The sequence below is a fragment of the Leuciscus leuciscus genome (genome assembly GCF_965113295.1).
Source record: "Leuciscus leuciscus genome assembly, chromosome: 6".
Lineage (NCBI taxonomy): Eukaryota > Metazoa > Chordata > Actinopteri > Cypriniformes > Leuciscidae > Leuciscus > Leuciscus leuciscus.
The window spans coordinates 46,959,843-46,983,240 of record NC_138730.1 but is presented as its reverse complement, the minus strand read 5'-3'; the positions used below and the strand labels follow the sequence as shown (position 1 = coordinate 46,983,240).

At 35.5% G+C, this 23,398-nt stretch overlaps 1 protein-coding gene across 1 annotated transcript in view; it reads left to right on the top strand.

The window, feature by feature from the left end:
* Nucleotides 1-15: 15 nt before the first annotated feature.
* The window catches only part of LOC309501094 (protein APCDD1), a 29,580-nt gene continuing 6,197 nt past the window's right edge, over nt 16-23,398 (top strand). Inside the window, exons 1-4 of the mRNA XM_082173075.1 lie at nt 16-319; nt 11,140-11,311; nt 12,600-12,810; nt 15,834-16,160. Of these exons, the coding sequence (XP_082029201.1) occupies nt 283-319; nt 11,140-11,311; nt 12,600-12,810; nt 15,834-16,160 (747 nt within the window). The 5' untranslated portion in view covers nt 16-282. The remainder of the gene's footprint in view (nt 320-11,139; nt 11,312-12,599; nt 12,811-15,833; nt 16,161-23,398) is intronic.

The window sequence follows — 23,398 nt, the reverse complement described above, 5'->3', positions numbered from 1 at the left end:
TCTCTCTCTCTCTCTCTCTCTCTCTCTCTCTCTCTTCCTCGGAAGAGTTCGTCTCCGTCATGGTTTTCCGTGGATTTCTCCATGTTCTCCTGTGGGAACAGTAACTCATCGCTATATTAATCGATGATTGCGCGTCGCGAGTGTTTCAGATGTTCGTCTCCAGTGCGTCGGCTCTGATGGATGTTGTCGGAGTGAATCTAGTTCTGGATAAAAGAGAAACTTCATGTGTGATTAATCTGAGGAAGGAAGACACTGAGCGAAACTCATTCTGTGGGAATAACAATGGCTGTGTCTGTGCTTCTGCTGCTGGTGTCGATCGGTGAGGGCTTTCATTCACTCTCAATGTCCTGTTTAGAGATTGATGAATATGAAAATACTATGTATTTGTGAATAGAATAGAATATTAATATCATAATCAATTAGAAATGTCGTCGGTATCGCGTAGGTTGCAGCCTGTCAGTCAAAAATACGTATTTTTCAGCATTTGAGCGCTGTTTTATCTAATGGGGAATTAAATGATGTCATAATAGAGATTATTAGAACTCAAAATGGATAGTTTGTTAAAAACTAATTGAGTTTGACCTGTAGTGAAAATCAGCAACCGCAAACCTTATTCTGTATGATGGCGTGTGAACTCCTCAAAACGCTTATACTGATTCATACTGTTAATCAAGCTCAGTTTTAGCCTAATAATTGATTAAATCTTGATTTTTGAGGGTCATTTTAAACTTAATATTGGAGTGTCTAAAGTCAGACAAACTTAGAAAGATGTTTGCGCCCTAAAATGTCAAATATATGGGGAATTGTTGCCACTTCTGGTTCATTTCTGACCCTATTAGAAAACTGTGTGTGTGTGTGTGTGTGTGTGTGTAAGGGGATAGTTTGTACTATTAAACATAACGTAGAATGTACAGATTGTACTATTAAGGATTCAATAACATAAAGTATTGTATTTCTGCACACACGTGCAGTGGATCTCATGAAGAGTCACGTGGGACGAGAGCACGACTCCCGGACTGTGTTTGACCCGTTTCATCAGCTGGAAATCACCAGCGTCTGGCACACACTTCAAACGGAGCTGAGAGATAAAAAGATATTTTCATATGCACTTTCTCTCCAGTGTGTTTAAGAGAATCTAACGTTCAATTAAGTGGCGCATTCTAGCAGGCTTTCCCAGCAGCCGTAAAACCAGTCGTCAGGCCAGATTAGAGTGTGCTGGGAATTTATAAGGGGAAAAACCTCAGGATCAGGTCAAAGAGAAGCCAGACTGCAACCTTAGTTTGGAGAAACTTAGATATTAAACACAATCAAGCTCAAACTGTGTGTTATCTGAGCCACAACTTGTGTTTACTCACGCTTATGTTTTTGAATAATGTCTTTTAGAATGAAAGTCAATGGGGTCCAATGTCACCCTTTACAGGTTCATTAGTTAATGTATTAATAACATGAACTAACAATGAGCAATACATTTGTTACTGTATTTGTTCATCTTTGTTAACGATAGTTCATAAAAATGCAGGTTCATTGTTTGTTCATGTTAGTTCACAGTGCAGTAACTGGGCCTAATGTTAACAAGATTTTAATAAAGTATTAGTAAATGTTGAAATTAGCATTAACAAAGACTAATAAATGCTGTATAAGTTCAGTTCATTATTAGTCCATGGTAACTATAGTTAACTAATGAACCTTATTGTGAAGTGTTACCATTTAGACTCTAATGTTTTGAGTTATGAGTTAAATGATGACAGAATGATCATTTTTAATGTTTACATTAATCCTTTAACCTACAAAGTGGCTTACAAGTGATTAACACATGCCTGCTTACGTCCTGACGTCACAGATGAACCCGTCAATATTTACATCTATCGAGGGTCAGAAACGCAATCCAAACACAGTGAAGATGTAGGATAGAAACTGAACAGCAGAATAAACTGACAAAATACATGTTTTTGGCTCAGAACATTGCTAAAATTATACAATATTATCTGGGAAAAATAATAAATGTAAAAAAAAAAAAAAGAAAAAAAAAAAAAAGATATGACCCCTTTAATATGCCTATATTAAAATTCTGATACATAATCACCAAGTTTGAAATGATTTTCACTCAGGAATTGTGAGTAAATTTCACAAATATTTAGAAATAAATTGAATTAAACATGAAATAAAAAAATATATAGCCTAAAGACTGAAATAATATTTTCTCGTAAAAAGTAGGGGAGAGCGGGGCACAAGTAACGCTTTTTTGACTTTCTCAGTTTGTGTAAATCTACTTATGGTTCACAGTATTTATTTTTTCCCACATAAATTTCCCACGTCTAGTACAATTATGTGGTTTTGTTTTATTAATACAGTATATACTTTTTTCTTGACATACCCCAAAAGAATGGAAGTGAAATGTGACAACATGCCCCATAGGTGGGGTACACTGTAACATGACCATATGACAGCTTACAATGTTATCTGATCTAATAAAAAAACAAAACAAAAAACAAGACAAACTAAAATATTTTCTAAATAAAATACAATTATTAACTTATTCATATAAAATAATGCCATTTTTTTAATAATTAAATAGAAACTCATTTTTAAGTTTTGACTACGAACACAGGAAAACACAGCTATACAACATAGTTCAAAACAAATAAATAATTTGTAATTTCTGAACATTGACTCTCAGTCTTTATTCACCCTTTTCTCATGTTTTCTCAATAGAATTAATAAAAAAATAGAATATAATAGCATATTTCTAATAGGGGCACATTGTAACACCGTGTGACAACATGCCCCCGCCTGCACAACTGGGATTTAAACCCTGCTAGTGTCTTCTGCTAGTTAGCAAAGCATTAAAGAACTATATCAACTGTTAAATAACATATTGGAGATTAAAATAATATTAGATTTGTCTAATTTTAAATAAACACCAAAAATAGAGATGAAAATTTAACTTAAGTAAGAAATTTACTTTTGCTATGGTTTAATAAATGTCTATGGATATCTTCCAAAAAAATAATAATATTTTTGCGCAATTTTTTCTCTATATAGTGTTGATATGGCAACTAGTAAATACACAGAGTTTTGTCATGCTAGCATGTGTGGAAGTATTTAAACCAAGTGTGTGACAACTAGCCCCGCGTTCCACTCCATACATCTTTATTTACAACTTTGAAAAATCTAACAAATATATGTTTTGCCTATTGAGTTACGTTCTCTGAAGGTTTTGTGAACGTTAAGTGAACATTCCATTTTGCAAACATTATTGGAACGTTACTTTTGAATGTTTTGAACATTCCGAAACAAGAAGTAGCGTTTAAAAACCGTTAGACAAACATCCGATCCGACTGAAATGTTTAAATAAACGATGCATGAATGATTTCTTTCGAGGACATTATTAAAGACCAGATAAAGCATTCTGGTAGAACGTTTGCTCGTAACTTTAAGAGAACTTTTGCCAGAACTTTTCCCTGTTATCCTCCTCTAAATACATGTGGTTTATCTCTATTCTTATCCACATGAAACCCTTTCCTCCATTGAATCATGCATCTATTAAAACGTCTACAAGCTCATAAACTTGTATATATAATCAGAATTAACGAGAGGGCCGTTAAAGCGGCTCTCCGGAAGAAAGCGGCCCTCAGACGCGGAGCACGTGTGGTAAAGAGCTTATAGATGGAGTCGTGTTGTGGACTGATGGTTCTGGAGTGAGTGTGTGTGTGTGTGTGAGCTGTTACCTCAGCGATGGGATCGGGCCAGCTGGAAATGTTCTCGTGGTTTGGTCTCGACTCTCGAGAGTTGTGGACGCTTTGATTGAGAAAGAAACCGAGTGTTTGGCTCTGCTCGCTTCAGCATTAACAACGGAAGGATGAAAATGCTCATGATTTGTCATGAATTAGTGTGAGAAACCAGACAGAAAGTCAGTTCACTGAAACTGATCCCTCTAACGAACATTAAATCCATAACTAGATTTTTTTTTATACTATAGAAACAAAGTAAGTACTTTTACACTAGCAGTCTGGGGATTTTAATGCTTTTGAAATAAGTATTTTCTTCGCAGCAATTAATGCTGATGCAAAATACAGTAAAAAATAGTGAAATATTATTCTAATGTAAATCATCTGTTTTCTATGTGAATATATAGTAAAGTGTAATTTATTCCTGTGATCAAAGCTGAATTTTCTGATTCCGTCTTCAGTGTCACATGATCCTTCACCAATCATTCTAACATGATGATTTGATGCTCAAGAAACATTTTTATGTTTTATTTTTTCCTCATCAGAATGTTATGAAACTTGGTAAATGTTTTGGCTCTTGCTGTGTGAACACACAAATAAAATATGACCATTATTCGAAAAGGTTAAATGGTCCTGAAAAGATAGTCACTTGTGTTGTTCACGCATTGGAAATGAATGTGAGACGAGTTTCCTCTAGTGGAAGCGTTTGGTACTGCAGCTGAACAACATCTCACTGAAAGCTCGTTTCTTGAGATATCAACCTGTTCCTCAACTTGTTTAGATTTATGGCATCGATTTTCTCACAGTTTTAGAGTAAAATGTGTTTTGGAAAATATACATTTCATATAAAAATTTAAAATAGTAGTTTTGTGCATTTTTCCATAATAAAATTCTATAACTTAGTTTTTTTAAAGTTTACCTTTTTCAACTTTTTTTCACTTCTGCAATAATCTGCCAGGTGTCGTCTTTAAAAACAGACCAAGCTTCAGTCTGTGATCCAAAGCATCCAACTCTGAGAACTCTCTGCTCCTCACCACGGGCTTCTCAGGCGCTGTGAGCACATCCCTCCGCAGAAGTAGCAGTGCTTCGCCCTCTGAGAATATAGTTCCCAGTGTGTATACGGTTAGAAGACGGCTGTGTCTCATGTGACCTTGTTATTCGTACACGGTGTGACTATACACATCACCACATGTAAATAGGAAAATGTTGGCGTTATTTTGCCACTTATTGGGAGCAGTATGCTAGCTGGAGTCGTTTACCTCCAGTCTTTGTGCTAAGCTAGGCTAGCCGTCAGACAGAGTTACGGCACGCACAGAGATCAGAAGGGTATGTATGGACTCATCTAACTCTGAGAGTTTGAGGATCATCACGCCGATATGGAGAGTTTGAGGATCATCACGCCGATATGGAGAGTTTGAGGATCATCACGCCGGTATGGAGAGTTTGAGGATCATCACGCCGGTATGGAGAGATTGAGGTCGGAGTCATCGCGCCGGTATGGAGTCATCACGTCGGTATGGAGAGTTTGAGGATCATCACGCCGATATGGAGAGTTTGAGGATCATCACGCCGGTATGGAGAGTTTGAGGTCGGAGTCATCACGCCGGTATGGAGAGTTTGAGGTCGGATCATCACGCCGGTATGGAGAGTTTGAGGTCGGATCATCACGCCGGTATGGAGAGTTTGAGGTCTGATCATCACGCCGGTATGGAGAGTTTGAGGTCTGATCATCACGCCGGTATGGAGAGTTTGAGGTCGGAGTCATCGCGCCGGTATGGAGAGTTTGAGGTCGGATCATCACGCCGGTATGGAGAGTTTGAGGTCGGATCATCACGCCGGTATGGAGAGTTTGAGGTCGGATCATCACGCCGGTATGGAGAGTTTGAGGTCTGATCATCACGCCGGTATGGAGAGTTTGAGGTCGGATCATCACGCCGGTATGGAGAGTTTGAGATCGGAGTCATCACGCCGGTATGGAGAGTTTGAGGTCGGATCATCACGCCGGTATGGAGAGTTTGAGGTCGGATCATCACGCCGGTATGGGGGGTTTGAGATCGGAGTCATCACGCCGGTATGGAGAGTTTGAGGTCGGATCATCACGCCGGTATGGAGAGTTTGAGGTCGGATCATCACGCCGGTATGGGGGGTTTGAGATCGGAGTCATCACGCCGGTATGGAGAGTTTGAGGTCGGATCATCACGCCGGTATGGAGAGTTTGAGGTCGGATCATCACGCCGGTATGGAGAGTTTGAGATCGGAGTCATCACGCCGGTATGGAGAGTTTGAGATCGGAGTCATCACGCCGGTATGGGGGGTTTGAGATCGGAGTCATCACGCCGGTATGGAGAGTTTGAGATCGGAGTCATCACGCCGGTATGGGGGGTTTGTTGAGGATCAGTGGCGATGGCTGTCGTGTCGAACGGGTTCGTTTCTGCAAACGAGGGGCAAGCGTTTCTCAGGAGAGACTGAGAGAGATGACTTTGATACACGAGGGAAGCAGCGAAGCATTACTAATGTTTCCAGATGTGCAAGCTGGAGTTTCCCTGGAGAACGAAGGGTTTCGTTATGATCCGTAAAGATGAATGCGGATGAAGGGTTAATAGGGAAAGCATGCAACTAATATATATCACCACACTCCCAGTTATTTGATACGTGGACGGTCACACTTTACAGTGAGGTTCATTAGTTAACATTAACTAACAATGAACTGCATTTATACAGCATTTGTTAATCTTTGTTAAATGTAAATTTCAAAATGTACTAATACTTTATTAAAATCTTGTCAACTTTAGTTAATGCACTGTGAACTAACATGAACAATGAACAGCTGTATTTTTAACAAAGATGAACAAAAACAGTAACAAATGTATTGCTCATGGTTAGTTCATACATTAACTAATGTTTAATAAATGAACATTATTGTAAAGTGTTACCGATTACTTTAAGAATGACAAACATTTCTTGTGTTACAAGCTGTTTAAATATGCAAAAGTGCGTGAATCTTATATAAAATTGATCACTGAAAGGTTCTTTGTGGAACCAAAAATGGTTCTTCTATTGCATCACTGTAAGAAAACCCTTTATTTTGACATTGAGAGGATTGTTTCAGCACTATTTCATGGTTGAAATGGTTAACGTTGTTATTCTGCATGCTCTCTTTGCTCTGATTCAGACAGATGTAGTTTCTTGTCATAAAGTTACCTACTTTGGGAATATATTTGCTGATGTTTCTGGTCTTGCGCTGGAATGCGTGTTCATATATGCAGACCTGAAGCCTCAGGCACTAAAATTCTTTAATTTCCGAGGTTTTAGTCCTCAGATTCGTCAGCTATTCTGGGTTTCTCCCCTTTCATCTGGCGCCCGTATGCAGGTCCTGATCACGGGCCAGAAATGTGTTTGGTGTTATCTCAACCATGAGCTTTATTTTCTCCAAGTGTCATTACAAGAAATTTAAAAATGAATTATAACACCTTATCTCTGTCCAAAACACCAGCTCGTTCCCACATTCATTACAGGTCTTTATATCCCAGAACGTTCACACACTGAGTGTCTGTGTGTGTGTGTGTGTGTGTGTGTGTGTGTGTGTGTGTGTGTGTGTGTTGTGTTTCTACACAAGTTCTTTCTGGAATTATTCTTTCCATTCAGCTGGAATTGTGGCCAAGTGATCTAAACGATGTGTAGTTCGTATCTTTAAAGCCATGTGTCATTACAGTGTTTACTTTCAGATCTTTTGACATTTGTACATGCGAACATTTCTCAAGTATTTACAGAATGAATTAACCCTTTCAATACTGACATAAACTGAAATTATAGCTGGTAATTCAAAATGTTTTACATTAAAATGATCTAAAAATATGGATGGATGGATGGATGGATGGATGGATGGGTGGGTGGGTGGATGGATGGATGGATGGATAGACAGATGGATAGATGGATATATAGATGGATGGATGGATGGATGGATGGGGATGGATGGATGGATGGATAGACAGATGGATGGATGGATGGATGGATAGACAGATGGATGGATGGATGGATGGATGGATAGATAGATAGATCGTTTTTTGTAACAACGCTGCTGTTTTTAAGTCAGTTATTTGTATGGTACACAATTGTGTTAAAACTTTGGAAAGCCTTTGGAAGCTGAATTAGCTTGTGCTGTTACACATACATACATTCATCCCATACATGTGCCAAAGTTGAGTAGCAAATATGGCCAAATCAAAAGAGAACAAACTGTTTTATTCCATTAGAAAGTCTATGGCTACAAGAAGATTTCCAAAACACTCAAAGTTTCTAGAGTCTCATCTGGCTGGATTATTGTACAAGAAAACCTTTGAGGGTGTTGAAGAAAAAGAACAATATCATTAAGGGGAATAAAATGTTTGATCAGAGCAATTGAGAAAAACACTCAATTTACTGCCAAAGACTAGCAAGATGAGCCGATGAAAGGAGGAAAAAACATTTCACTGCGGAGTATAAGAAGAACACTAGACAAGCATGGCCTTCATGTCGGGAAATCTTGTCGAATGCCACTCTTCACAGAGAAGAACACAAAAGGCCGACTTGAATATGCTAAAACTCATTTGGATAGACCTGTGGAGTCCTGGAATAATGTTTAATGGAGTGATGTGACCAAAACTGGAACATTGATGTTCTTCTGAGCAGAACATGGTCAAACATGGAGGCGTCATCATTTTATGAATGGCTCTTTCAACGGCTGCTGATTGGCCCAAATCACTTCTTACGTCAGTGAGTTCTGACCTCGTACACAAGAAATACCGGTAATCTTCATTCCACGTTCACACAGCGCATATAACCGGTGATTTACTGGTAATGTTACAACTTCCCTTACTGGTAAAGTGCCAGAACCAATGTACCGGTATATTTGAAAAGGTCCTGTTCACACATGATCTGTTACTGGTAATTTACTGGGACTTTTCCAGTAAAGACTGTAAGGGGCCTATTTTAACGATCTGAAACGCAAGTATCAAGCACGAAACGCAAGTAACTTTGTGGGCGGGTCTCGGGCGCTGTTGCTATTATACCGGCGGGATAAATGACTCTTGCGCCCGACGCAAATCTAAAATGTGTTGGTCTGAAGTCGCTTCATTACTCATAGGTGTGGTTTGGGCATAACGTGAAATAAATCAGAGCATCATCTCACATTCCCTTTAAGAGCAGGCGCGCTTGTTCCATGGCGATTTGCTATTATAACGGCGGATTTGCCAGACGCACGCCAGGAGCGGTTCACAGCCGAGGAGACCGACGTTCTCGTCAGGGCAGTAAAACACAGAGAAGTGACATTGGGGATGGAGAAACACACCCAAATTAGCTTCGGTTTAACAGGCGTATAATAATTTGGGTAAAAGTGATTTATGCCTATTTTTTCACATCTTCATGGACACAACAATGATTTCCCTCGTGTGGTAATATTTTTCCTTGTAATAATGTATGGTTTTCTAAAAATGAAAACTGCTGCATCTGTGTAGATGAGATAAGCAAAGTGCATGCGCATTGTGCACACGCTACATTGATTATGGCCAAGCATGCGCCCTTAAAATAGCATATGAATAACATGCCACTGACTTTAGACTAGGTTTTCCTGGTCAGTGGCGGAATTGTTTTCTAAACCTGCAGAATAGCACCAGGGAACGTTTGCGCCGGAACACGCCTCCTCTTTTCGCTGAACCGCCACCGGGAGCGCAAGTTCATTCCCTAGTTTACCGGCGTGCGTCTGTGGAGGGAAAAGTCCGCTGTGTGTCGGGTGCAGAATAGGAATGATACATGCGTCGCTGTACAAAGTCATTTGCGCTGGGTGCGAGATAGGGCCCTGAGAGTGAAAGGGGCTAATGTCTTCTGTAGAGCTGTTGAATTTTTTATTTGTGTCATCATTTATGAATTTAGTGTAAAGCGTAAGATGCGCAAGTCTTTTCTTCCCTATTGTGCCGTTTAATGGAGTGATGTGACCAAACTGGAGATTTGACGTTCTTCTGAGCAGAAGAATGGTCAAACGTGGAGGCGCTCCAGTCGTGTTATGCTGTGGAAGTGGAAATCTTGACTGAATGAAGGACATCATGAATTCTTTGAAGTATCAAAGCCATTTTGGCAAAGATGGTGATGCCTTTGGTGCAGAGACTGAAGCTTGAGGATCAATGGACTTTCCTGCAGGATGGGAAAAGCTTGGTTCAGGGATCAGACTGTTCTTGAGTGGCCTGGACAGTCTTCAAATTAACATCTCATTGAACATATTTGGCGAAATTTAAAGAAAGCATTGGTAATGTGAAAACCAAAGAATATCAGTGGTCTGGAAGTTTCTTTAAGGGAGGAATGGGCCAATGGCGTGTTCAAGTCATGTCGAAAAGATCGTAACACACATGAACGCCACCACTAATATATGAGTAGGAAGCTCAGGATTTTCTTCTAAAAAATTATGATATAAAAAGCAAAAGTTATGACGTTAAAAGTAAACATTATGACATATTGGCCCGGTTTCACAAACAGGGCTTAGACCTTTGGACATTTATGTAGCTTTTATAATGCCTTTTTAGACATGCCTTAGAAAAGAACATTACTGGTGTGCATTTTGAGTCAATAGCCGCGTTTCCATTACCCTTCAAATTGCGCGAATTGAAAATACGACCAATGGAAATACATCAATTTCACAAAAACTCCCATATATCGCAAAAAGTTTTTACGCTCGCATGAGTTTTTCAGGCAGTTCGAAAAAGGAATATTTCACCAAACTGCAATGGAAACTGTTTTTGCGCATTATAGTCACATGACGTAGATGGCGCTGTGTGTTTGGACAGAATACGAGACAGAGTTATTTATTAAACTCATAAAAGAAAAAAGAATTACAGGAATAATGGATTCTAAACGACAAAGAAATGCCACAATCAAGACCTCGAAGCAGATATGAGGCAGAAACACATCATATGTGCCGCTCACAAGTATAAGGGTCTTTCCTTGCTATTAATGCTCGGAAAACACACCTAGGTCTCCTTCCATTAATAATAACGGCTAGTGCGGTGGCTGCGATATACGTAAACCTACCAACATCCATCGCCATAATTATTGAAATGACTTCAGTTGCATAACATCGGTTAATGGAAACACCGTCATTTCACAATAGTGAAGTTAGCTGATGATCAATAAAATGCAGCTCATATCGGTTGCTTTCGGTGACGTGAACTCCATTAAATCTGCATATAGCTCTGGAATTGAAAATGGGATTTATATCCGTTATGTGACCAGGTGTAAATGGAATAGTTTTGATAAATCAGATAGCTATCGGATCTGTAAAAACACATGAAGTGACCAGGTTTAATAGCCCCTATGTTGCTGTCTGGGGTGTATCAGATGTCCTGTTAAACCTCATCTAACCAGATGCTGTGTTTGATGTCCTCAGGGTGTGTGAAGAGCTCGTCGGACAGTCGTTCCCCTCGTCTGGCGCTAGAGAAGAGTCTCGGCTGGCCATCCAAACACACACAGTGCCTCCACATGCTGAAACACCTGCATAACGGCGCTCGCATCACGGTCCAGATGCCGCCTACCATCGAGGGCCACTGGGTGTCCACCGGGTGAGAGCGTTAGAGCCTTTCTTTTCTTTTCTTTTCTTTTAAAAGACAATTAGTATTCATGTATAATATCGATTTAATTGCACTGACACTGTCAGATGAGAACAAAACTTGAACTGAATTGATCTGAATAATGATACTATAAGCCCCTTTCACACAGCCATCCCAATAAATTACCGTAAATTGCCAGTAAAAATTAGCCGGTAAACTACCGTAAAATTGGCAGTAAAAATGACCCTGTAAATTACCGTAAATTGCCAGTAAAAATGACCCGGTGAATTACTGTAAATTGTCAGTGAAATTTACCCGATAAATGACCGTAAAATTGCTATTAAAATGGCTTTACAGGTGAATACAGAAATATGCTGTTTACACAAGCAACGGCGTTCTGGCCTTTTACCGGTAAGAGACCATTTATACATCAGCTCCAAAACACCGTTAAATTCTGTGATTTCAGTCATCAGAAGTGTTCCCACAGCGCATATTACAGGTAATTTACTGGTAATGTTACAACTTCCCTTACTGGTAAATTGCCGGATCCAATTTACCGGTATATATTTTAAAAGGTCCTGTTCACACATGATCTGTTACCGGTAATTTACCAGAATTTACAATTTGTGTCATAATTTATGAATTTTACAACATTAAAGTCGGCATAAAGCGTAAGTTGCGCAAGTCTTTTCTTCCCCTTTGTGCCGTAAATCTGAGTGAAAGGCTTCTCAATCAAGAACAAATGTGGGCGCGGCTTGATTGTGTCCGTGGGGAATTGATTGGATGATTGGATGGTTGTGGTTTGCTATTGGTGGATCTCATGTGAGTGACAGGTTGCCCCGCCCACATCATCAGTGAAGAGAAGAGATGCTGCGAGAGGAACTTATTCTGATTCAAGATTACTAGGAACATGAAGTTAAAACAATAATAATGTGTACGGATAAACAACTTATAATAAACACACTGTAAAAAAATTCTCTGTAAAATAATGGTAAAATACTGGCTGCAGAGTCGCCAGCAAATTACTCTTATTTTACAGTATTTATACTGTGAAAATATTTTATGGTTTATTACCGTAAACATGAAATACAGTATAATTCTGTATTTTTCCAAATTTACAGTAAAATACCAGTAATCTACTGTAATTCTACAGTACTCATACTGTGAATTATTTAACAGCTTTTTTCTGTAAAATTAAATGCAGCACATTATCTCTGTAAAGCTGCTTTGAAACAATCTGTATTGTAAAAGGTGCTATATAAATAAAGGTGACTTGACTCTCTCTGTTCCCTCATGGCAGCTGTGAGGTTCGACCCGGTCCAGAGTTTCTCACGCGCTCGTACCGCTTCTTCCACAACAACACCTTCGAGGCTCTCCAGTTCTACTACGCCGACAACCACTGCACCGCCCCGACATACACACTCCTCATCCGGGGCCGACTGCGACTCCGACAGGCGTCCTGGATCGTACGGGGCGGCACCGAGGCCGACTACCAGATCCACCGCGCACAGGTATAGAAACATAAACACATGTTCAATATGTTACCACATATTGGTAACACTTTACAGTAAGTTTTCAATAAGGTTGCAAAATTGGACAACACTTGTATCTTAGGTCAAGTTAATCTTAATACATTTTTAAGATCAAAAGTTGTATCTGTTAACAAATCAAACTGTCCCCAAAATATGTAGTGTTTTTTAATGAATTGATACACTAAAACTAATAATTTTGTGAGTCATTGACTCATTCCTTTGATTTTTTCAAACGGTTCCCAGAGAGCAACATAGTGTCGGCCCAGATCCGGTACGGCTGGAATCCACATGTGCCAGATGTGGCCCGGATATGGGCCGATACTATGTTGCTGTCGAGGTTAATTAATTTGGGAATTAAGTAAATGGCACTCTTTATGAATGAATCATTGATTCGCTCAAAACGCGTATTCATTTAGAAACGAAACACCAAAGACGCCAACAGTTCTGCTCTGGCTTTAGATAATATGTTCCTTGGGCAAAAACAGACAATATTGTATCTAAAATATAACGTAATATTAACTTTTTATTGAACTGAACTCAAATTAATTTAAATCAAATTTAATATTTTCACGATTGCACTCGTGCTATTCGAGACAAAAACAGCACTTGTGTAATATTGCTTAATTGATATAAATATTATATAAATATGAGGCAATAAATCATAGAGGGGCATTTTTGCCCTGATATCTTGAATTTTAGGGTCATTATAACTGCATTTAAAAGGCTATCTTATAATATGATCTACGCAGGTCTGGGGAGGGTGCGTCATTAAATCATCTTAACTTTATTTTTCCATATATAGCCTACAGTGTGTGAAAGACACTTAGGGCCCTATTTTAACGATCTAAGCTCATGGTCTAAAACACAGGGCGCAATTGCATATTTGCACTGTCCAAATCCACTTTTGCTAGTTAAACGACGGGACAAACGGTCGGCGCTCCCGGTGCATGGTCTAAAAGGGTTTCCCTATTCTCTTAATGAGTAATGGGTGTGTTTTGGTGTAACGTGTAATCAACCAATCAGAATATCGTCTCCCATTCCCTTTAAGAGGGGATTCTGTATTTACACGGGAGGAATTTGCAAGCGGAAAAACTGAACGCGTCTCCAGAGCACAAACGGATCTGCTTGTGCGCGAGGTTAAAGCTGTGTGTGTGTGTGTGTGTGAGATTAAAGCTCAGACCATCTACGGGACAAGCCGGATTCACCATATCTTTATGTACACAATATTAATATTTTACATTGTAATCTTTTTATTTTGAATATTTGGCATGTTTGTGTGCTGCTGCACACTGTGTGTGTAATAAGCAGAGTGTGTGTATAATAAGACTGTTGTTATACACCAGAATCTGAATTTGTCTCATATTTGATGAAGTTTGCATCATTGATTCTGTGAAGCTGCTTTGAAACGATCTGTACTGATAAACGTGGCTTCGCTCACTTCCAAAAACTGTAAATATAACGGAATTTTACTGTAAAATTACATTCAATGTACAGTTAGATCTATCACAGTTATTCACCGTATATAGTACGGAAACTTTCTGTTAACCGATTAACAGTTTTCCACTGTAGCATTTTTACGGTCTTTTACCGTTAAAATCTCGATCTTTTTTTACAGTGTACTGTAGATAATAAACGTGTCTTGACTTTTCCAGAATCTGAATTTGTCTCATATTTGATGAAGTTTGCATCATTGATTCTGTTTATGACTGTGAAGCTGCTTTGAAACGATCTGTACTGTAGATATACACATGCCTTTGTTAAACTTTGTTAACCAATTTACAGTTTTTCACTGTAGCATTATTTTACCGTTTACCGTTTTACCGTCTTTTCACTGAAGCATTATTTTACCGTTTACCGTTTCACCGTCTTTTCACTGTAGCATTATTTTACCGTTTACCGTTTCACCGTCTTTTCACTGTAGCATTATTTTACCGTTTACCATTTTATCGTCTTTGCACTGTAGCATTATTTTACCGTTTACCGTTTCACCGTCTTTTCACTGTAGCATTATTTTACCGTTTACCGTTTTACCGTCTTTGCACTGTAGCATTATTTTACCGTTTACCATTTTATCGTCTTTTCACTGTAGCATTATTTTACCGTTTACCGTTTTATCGTCTTTTCACTGTAGCATTCTTTTACCGTTTACCATTTTATCGTCTTTGCACTGTAGCATTATTTTACCGTTTACCGTTTTATCGTCTTTTCACTGTAGCATTATTTTACCGTTTACCATTTTATCGTCTTTGCACTGTAGCATTATTTTACCGTTTCACCGTCTTTTCACTGAAGCATTCTTTTACCGTTTACTGTTTTATCGTCTTTTCACTGTAGCATTATTTTACCGTTTACCGTTTTATCGTCTTTTCACTGTAGCATTCTTTTACCGTTTACCATTTTATCGTCTTTGCACTGTAGCATTATTTTACCGTTTACCGTTTTATCGTCTTTTCACTGTAGCATTATTTTACCGTTTACCATTTTATCGTCTTTGCACTGTAGCATTATTTTACCGTTTCACCGTCTTTTCACTGAAGCATTCTTTTACCGTTTACTGTTTTATCGTCTTTTCACTGTAGCATTCTTTTACCGTTTACCGTTTCACCGTCTTTTCACTGTAGCATTATTTTACCGTTTACCATTTTATCGTCTTTGCACTGTAGCATTATTTTACCGTTTACCGTTTCACCGTCTTTTCACTGAAGCATTCTTTTACCGTTTACCGTTTCACCGTCTTTTCACTGTAGCATTATTTTACCGTTTCACCGTCTTTTCACTGAAGCATTCTTTTACCGTTTACCATTTTATCGTCTTTGCACTGTAGCATTATTTTACCGTTTAATCATCTTTGCACTGTAGCATTATTTTACCGTTTAATCGTCTTTGCACTGTAGCATTATTTTACCGTTTTACCGTCTTTTCACTGAAGCAGTCTTTTACCGTTAAAATCACAATATTTTTTTACAGTGTACTGTAGAAATAAACGTGTGTTGTCTCGACAGGTTGTGTGTCACTCGGCGTCGGTGGCTGAAGATCTCGGTCAGAAACTGAACCGCACCTGTAAAGGCTCCTCTCGGGACCCCGGATCCTGGGAGCCTCACGTGAGTTACGACCTGTGGAGCAACGAGAGCGTCTGCGACTGCGACTGGTACCGAGGCCTGAACTTCTCCATGCACGAGCTTCAGCTGCTGAGGCTGGAGAAACAGTACCTGCACCACAACCTGGATCACCTGGTGGAGGAGCTTTACCTGGGAGACGTTCACACCGACCCTGCGCAGAGGATTTACTACAGACCCTCCAGCTATCAGCCGGCGCTGCAGAACGCTGAGGTGAGCCCAGAAAACATTCAGTGAACATTCTGTCTGAAAACTGGGGTGAAGTCACTGTAATCGGCAGCCTGGACTGACTTATACTAGCAACTAATAAATCATCTTAACAAATGTAAAATAAAAAATATTTAAACATCCTTGAAAGAAAATACATTTTATAGGCTTCAACATCAAATGTTAGTTTTTTTGTAAAAAACAAAATTTAAAACATACATTTAAAAAAAATATTAATTATAAATATAAAAAACATTATTATTCAGTACAAAAATGCATTATTATTCATTACAAAAATGCATTATTATTCATTACAAAAACTTATTTTTTATTCATTATAAAACCTTTTTATTATAAATATAAAAATAATGTGTAAATTATCCTTTAAAAAATACGTTTTAAATATTTACAAAATGTATTAATATTATTATTTATTAGAAAAATATTATTATTCAGTACAAAAAATACTCTATTATTAATTACAAAACTATATTATTATTCTAAAAATATGTAAACATCATAAAAAATAGCACATATAAATTATTAGTTGTTTTTTCATTAAAAAGCAATTTGCAAATTTACAAAGAAGCGTTTAAACATTTACAAAAATGTATTAATTACAAAAAAATTATATCATTCATTACAAAAATATTTTATTATTATTTTTATAAAAATATGTAAATATCCTGAAAAAATAGTAAACATAAAATATTAGTTTTTCTTCATTATAAACAAATTATTCATATTATTATTTATTCTAAAAATATGATTATTCAGTACAAAAATGTATTATTATTATTACAAAAACTATATTATTATTCTAAAAATTCTAAACATAAAAAAAATTTTCATTAAAAAGCAAGTTTACAAATTTACAAAAAAGTTTTTAAACATTAACAAAAATGTATTATTATTAATACTATTAATTACAAAAATAATATTATTATTCATTACAAAAGTTATTTTTAGAAAAATATGTAAACATCCTAAAAAATACTAACTTAAAACAACTATATTTTTTTAAACAGATTAAATTAATTATTAATTACAATTTTTTTTTATAAATTACAAAATGTATTATTTATAAAAAATATTCTTCATTACAAAAAACATTATTATTATTCATTACAAACACTTAAATTATTATTATAAAAATATGTAAACATCCTAAAAAAATTACAAATACATTCATTAAAGAGCAATTTACACATAAAAAAGTATTATTATTATTAATAATATTCATTACAAAAAATATGATTCATTAAATAAAAATATTATTATTATTCATTGCAAAAGGTAATTATTATTTATTATTCATGTCCTCTTTCCACTAGATCTAGTGTTGTCATATAACAGTGGTCACTTTAATAAGCAGCTTGTGTCAGTGAGAAGTGTGTGTTTGTGTGTGTGTGTGTGTGTGTGTGTGTGTCTGTGTGTGAGTGTCTGTGTGTGTGTGTGTGTCTGTGTGTGTGTGTCTGTGTGTGTGTTTGTGTGTGTGTGTGTGTCTGTGTGTGTGTGTGTGTGTGTGTGTGTGTGTGTGTGTGTCTGTGTGTGTGTGTCTGTGTGTGTGTTTGTGTGTGTGTGTGTGTGTGTGTGTGTGTGTGTGTCTGTGTGTGTGTGTGTGTGTGTGTGTGTGTGTGTGTGTGTGTCTGTGTGTGTGTGTGTGTGTGTGTGTGTGTGTGTGTGTCTGTGTGTGTGTGTGTGTGTGTGTGTCTGTGTGTGTGTGTGTGTGTGTGTGTGTGTGTGTCTGTGTGTGTGTGTGTGTGTGTGTGTGTGTGTGTGTGTGTGTGTCTGTGTGTGTGTTTTCCGAGACTGAGATGATGTTTGAGTTTAGGATGAAAGATCTGTTGGTGTTTTGAAGGATGTTTATCTCTCTGCTCGACTTCTCCTTCATCTGGAAGAGTTTTATCTGGAGGATCTCAGTAATAATCATAATAATAATAAAAGAGAAGATGTCCTGCTTCGCTCTCGTCTCTGATGAAACAAACCAAACCTCATTCTGTATGAATTAATGTCTCAGCTTAGAGTAAACATGACTCTGGTTTGAGTCTCAGACTCGTGTTTTCTCTCGGTAAGAGGCAAAGACTTTTGACCAGCAGCGTATAGTGATGAGAAGGGGAACACTTTACAACTAGAATGTACATCTCCTGAAGAAAAGTGGTGCTTAGTGGCAAAACTCGCCACTCGGTTGCTTCTAGTGGGTTGCTAAGGTGTTCTGGGTGGTCGCTAGGTTGTTATTAGGGTATTCTGGGTGATTGGTATGGTGTTGCTAGGGTATCCTGGGTGGTTGCTAGGGTGTTGCTAGGTGGTTGCTAATGTGTTTTGGGTGTTTGCTAAGGTATTCTGGGTGGTTGCTACGGTGTTGCCATGCGGTTGTTAGGGCGTTCTGGTTGGTTGTTATGGTGTTGCTAGGTGGTTGCTAAGGTATTCTGGGTGGTTGCTAGGGCGTTGCTAGGGTGTTCTGGGTGGTTGCTAGGCGGTTGCTAGGGTGATTTGGGTGGTTGCTAGGCGGTTGCTAGGGTGTTCTGGGTGAGCAATACATTTGTTACAGTATTTGTTCATCTTTGTCAACATTAGTTAATAAAAATACAGCTGTTCATTGTTCATGTTAGTTCATAGTGCATTATCTAATATTAACAAGATTTTAACAAATTATTAGTAAATGTTGAAATTAACATTAACAAAGATTAATAAATCCTGTAGAAGTGCAGTTCATTATTAGTTCATGCTAATGAATGTAGTTAACTAATGTTAACTAATGAACCTTATTGTGAAGTGTTAACATGAAAAGACTGTCTGTTGAAAACTATAAACAGTTCTGCCGCTTCAGGAAAAACTTTGGGGTAAATAAGATTAAAAATTAAAGAAATTAAAGCAAGGATTCATTAAATTGACATTTATAATGTTACAAAATATTATATTTCAAATAAATGCTGTATTTTTTAACTTGTTTAAATCCATCAAAGAATCCTGAAAAATAAAATGTATCAACTGTTTTCAACACTGATAATAATCATAAATGTTTCTTGATCATCAAATCCTCATATTAGAGTGATTTGTGAAGGATCATGTGACACTGAAGACTGGAGTAATGATGCTGAACATTCAGCTTTGATCACAGGAATAAATTACACTTTACTATATATTCACATAGAGAACTGCATTTTTACAGCAAAACTAAATGTTTACTGTGTTTTTGATCAGATAAACCCAAATCGTGGTTATTCCAAACTTTTTCTGACTTTAATAAAGCACGGAATAAATCTCTTTGGTCATAGATATTGATGTACTTGCTATATGCTGCACTCACTGTGATTTCAGTAAAGATATTCAGTTGTGTTCAGTGTTTTGTGCAGAAGAACCGCTTTAAACACGCAGGGCTGTGTTTGGCCTTCACACACACTGTATTATGTGCATAAACAGCTCTTTTTGGCACGTTGCTTCGTTTAAGTAGTTGCTTTTGTGACACAAACCAGATTCGGTCGACATGAGCTCATAAAAAAATGTAATATAGAAATTCCTCTTTATGGAAAGATGTTTACTTTTTTCTCGTGCTATTAAAAACGATTAGCAAAATCAGCCACAAGTGCACATAGAAGAATGAGCCGTAAAGAAAAATCAAAAATCCTCAAGCATGTGGCGTCCATTTCAATCCCATCATGCACTGCGTCATCGCACACCATTAAAGCCCTCATTAACACATCGTTCCTGATTTAGCCACTCGACGGACATGATTGCAATTCCATCCCTGAGTCTCAAAAGCAGAACGAGTGTGTGTGTGTGTGTGTGTGTGTTCAACGGTGGTTTTCTGGGTGGATCAGACTCTTGTTTTCTGCATGTGTGTATTCAGTGTCATGTGTCTCATGCATGGGTGCTTTTTATTGATTGTGTATTAATAGAAGCATAACTAGTTTGTAGTTTGAAAGTATAATTTACAATTTAATTATCATTTAAAGTTTTGTAGTTTGAAAGTATAATTTACAGTTTAAATATAATTTGCAGTTTGAAAGTATCATTTACAGTTTAAATATAATTTACAGTTTGAAAGTTTGAAAGTTTCATTTACAGTTTGAAAGTTTGAAAGTATCATTTACAGTTTAAAAATAATTTACAGTTTGAAAGTTTCATTTACAGTTTAAATATAATTTACAGTTTTGCAGTTTGAAAGTATCATTTACAGTTTAAATATAATTTACAGTTTTGCAGTTTGAAAGTTTCATTTTCAGTTTTGCAGTTTGAAAGTATCATTTACAGTTTAAATATAATTTACAGTTTTGCAGTTTGAAAGTATAATTTACAGTTTTGCAGTTTGAAAGTATAATTTACAGTTTAAATATAATTTACAGTTTTGCCGTTTGAAAGTATCATTTACAGTTTAAATATAATTTACAGTTTTGCAGTTTTAAAGTTTTATTTAGTTTTGCAGTTTTAAAGTATAATTTACAGTTTAAATATAATTTACAGTTTGAAAGTTTCATTTACAGTTTTGCAGTTTTAAAGTATAATTTACAGTTTGAAAGTATCATCTACAGTTTTGCAGTTTGAAAGTATCATCTACAGTTTAAATATAATTTACAGTTTGAAAGTATAATTTACAGTTTAAATATAATGTACAGTTTTGCAGTTTGAAAGTATAATTTACAGTTTTGCAGTTTGAAAGTATAATTTACAGTTTAAATATAATTGACAGTTTTGCAGTTTGAAAGTTTCATTTACAGTTTTGCAGTTTGAAAGTATAATTTACAGTTTAAATATAATTTACAGTTTTGCAGTTTGAAAGTTTCATTTACAGTTTTGCAGTTTGAAAGTATCATTTACAGTTTAAATATAATTTACAGTTTTGCTGTTTGAAAGTATCATTTACAGTTTAAATATTTAAACTGTTGTAGTTTGAAAGTATCATTTACAGTTTAAATATAATTTACAGTTTTGCAGTTTGAAAGTATCATTTACAGTTTAAATATAATTTACAGTTTTGCTGTTTGAAAGTATCATTTACAGTTTAAATATTTAAACTGTTGTAGTTTGAAAGTTTCATTTACAGTTTTGCAGTTTGAAAGTATCATTTACAGTTTAAATATAATTTACAGTTTTGCAGTTTGAAAGTATCATTTACAGTTTAAATATAATTTACAGTTTTGCTGTTTGAAAGTATCATTTACAGTTTAAATATTTAAACTGTTGTAGTTTGAAAGTTTCATTTACAGTTTTGCAGTTTGAAAGTATCATTTACAGTTTAAATATAATTTACAGTTTGAAAGTTTCATTTACAGTTTAAATATAATTTACAGTTTTGCTGTTTGAAAGTATCATTTACAGTTTAAATATAATTTACAGTTTTGCAGTTTGAAAGTATCATTTACAGTTTTGCTGTTTGAAAGTATCATTTACAGTTTAAATATAATTTACAGTTTTGCAGTTTGAAAGTATCATTTACAGTTTTGCAGTTTGAAAGTATAATTTACAGTTTAAATATAATTTACAGTTTTGCAGTTTGAAAGTATCATTTACAGTTTAAATATAATTTACAGTTTTGCTGTTTGAAAGTATCATTTACAGTTTAAATATAATTTACAGTTTTGCTGTTTGAAAGTATCATTTACAGTTTAAATATTTAAACTGTTGTAGTTTGAAAGTATCATTTACAGTTTAAATATAATTTACAGTTTTGCAGTTTGAAAGTATCATTTACAGTTTAAATATAATTTACAGTTTTGCTGTTTGAAAGTATCATTTACAGTTTAAATATTTAAACTGTTGTAGTTTGAAAGTTTCATTTACAGTTTTGCAGTTTGAAAGTATCATTTACAGTTTAAATATAATTTACAGTTTTGCAGTTTGAAAGTATCATTTACAGTTTAAATATAATTTACAGTTTTGCTGTTTGAAAGTATCATTTACAGTTTAAATATTTAAACTGTTGTAGTTTGAAAGTTTCATTTACAGTTTTGCAGTTTGAAAGTATCATTTACAGTTTAAATATAATTTACAGTTTGAAAGTTTCATTTACAGTTTAAATATAATTTACAGTTTTGCTGTTTGAAAGTATCATTTACAGTTTAAATATAATTTACAGTTTTGCAGTTTGAAAGTATAATTTACAGTTTTGCTGTTTGAAAGTATCATTTACAGTTTAAATATAATTTACAGTTTTGCAGTTTGAAAGTTTCATTTTCAGTTTTGCAGTTTGAAAGTATAATTTACAGTTTAAATATAATTTACAGTTTTGCAGTTTGAAAGTATAATTTACAGTTTTGCAGTTTGAAAGTATAATTTACAGTTTAAATATAATTTACAGTTTTGCCGTTTGAAAGTATCATTTACAGTTTAAATATAATTTACAGTTTTGCAGTTTTAAAGTTTTATTTAGTTTTGCAGTTTGAAAGTATCATTTACAGTTTAAATATAATTTACAGTTTTGCTGTTTGAAAGTATCATTTACAGTTTAAATATTTAAACTGTTGTAGTTTGAAAGTATCATTTACAGTTTAAATATAATTTACAGTTTTGCAGTTTGAAAGTATCATTTACAGTTTAAATATAATTTACAGTTTTGCTGTTTGAAAGTATCATTTACAGTTTAAATATTTAAACTGTTGTAGTTTGAAAGTTTCATTTACAGTTTTGCAGTTTGAAAGTATCATTTACAGTTTAAATATAATTTACAGTTTTGCAGTTTGAAAGTATCATTTACAGTTTAAATATAATTTACAGTTTTGCTGTTTGAAAGTATCATTTACAGTTTAAATATTTAAACTGTTGTAGTTTGAAAGTTTCATTTACAGTTTTGCAGTTTGAAAGTATCATTTACAGTTTAAATATAATTTACAGTTTGAAAGTTTCATTTACAGTTTTGCAGTTTGAAAGTATCATTTACAGTTTAAATATAATTTACAGTTTTGCTGTTTGAAAGTATCTTTTACAGTTTAAATATTTAAACTGTTGTAGTTTGAAAGTTTAATTTACAGTTTTGCAGTTTGAAAGTATAATTTACAGTTTAAATATAATTTACAGTTTTGCAGTTTGAAAGTATCATTTACAGTTTAAATATAATTTACAGTTTTGCTGTTTGAAAGTATCATTTACAGTTTAAATATAATTTACAGTTTTGCAGTTTGAAAGTATCATTTACAGTTTTGCAGTTTGAAAGTTTCATTTAGAGTTTAAATATAATTTACAGTTTTGCTGTTTGAAAGTATCATTTACAGTTTAAATATAATTTACAGTTTTGCAGTTTGAAAGTA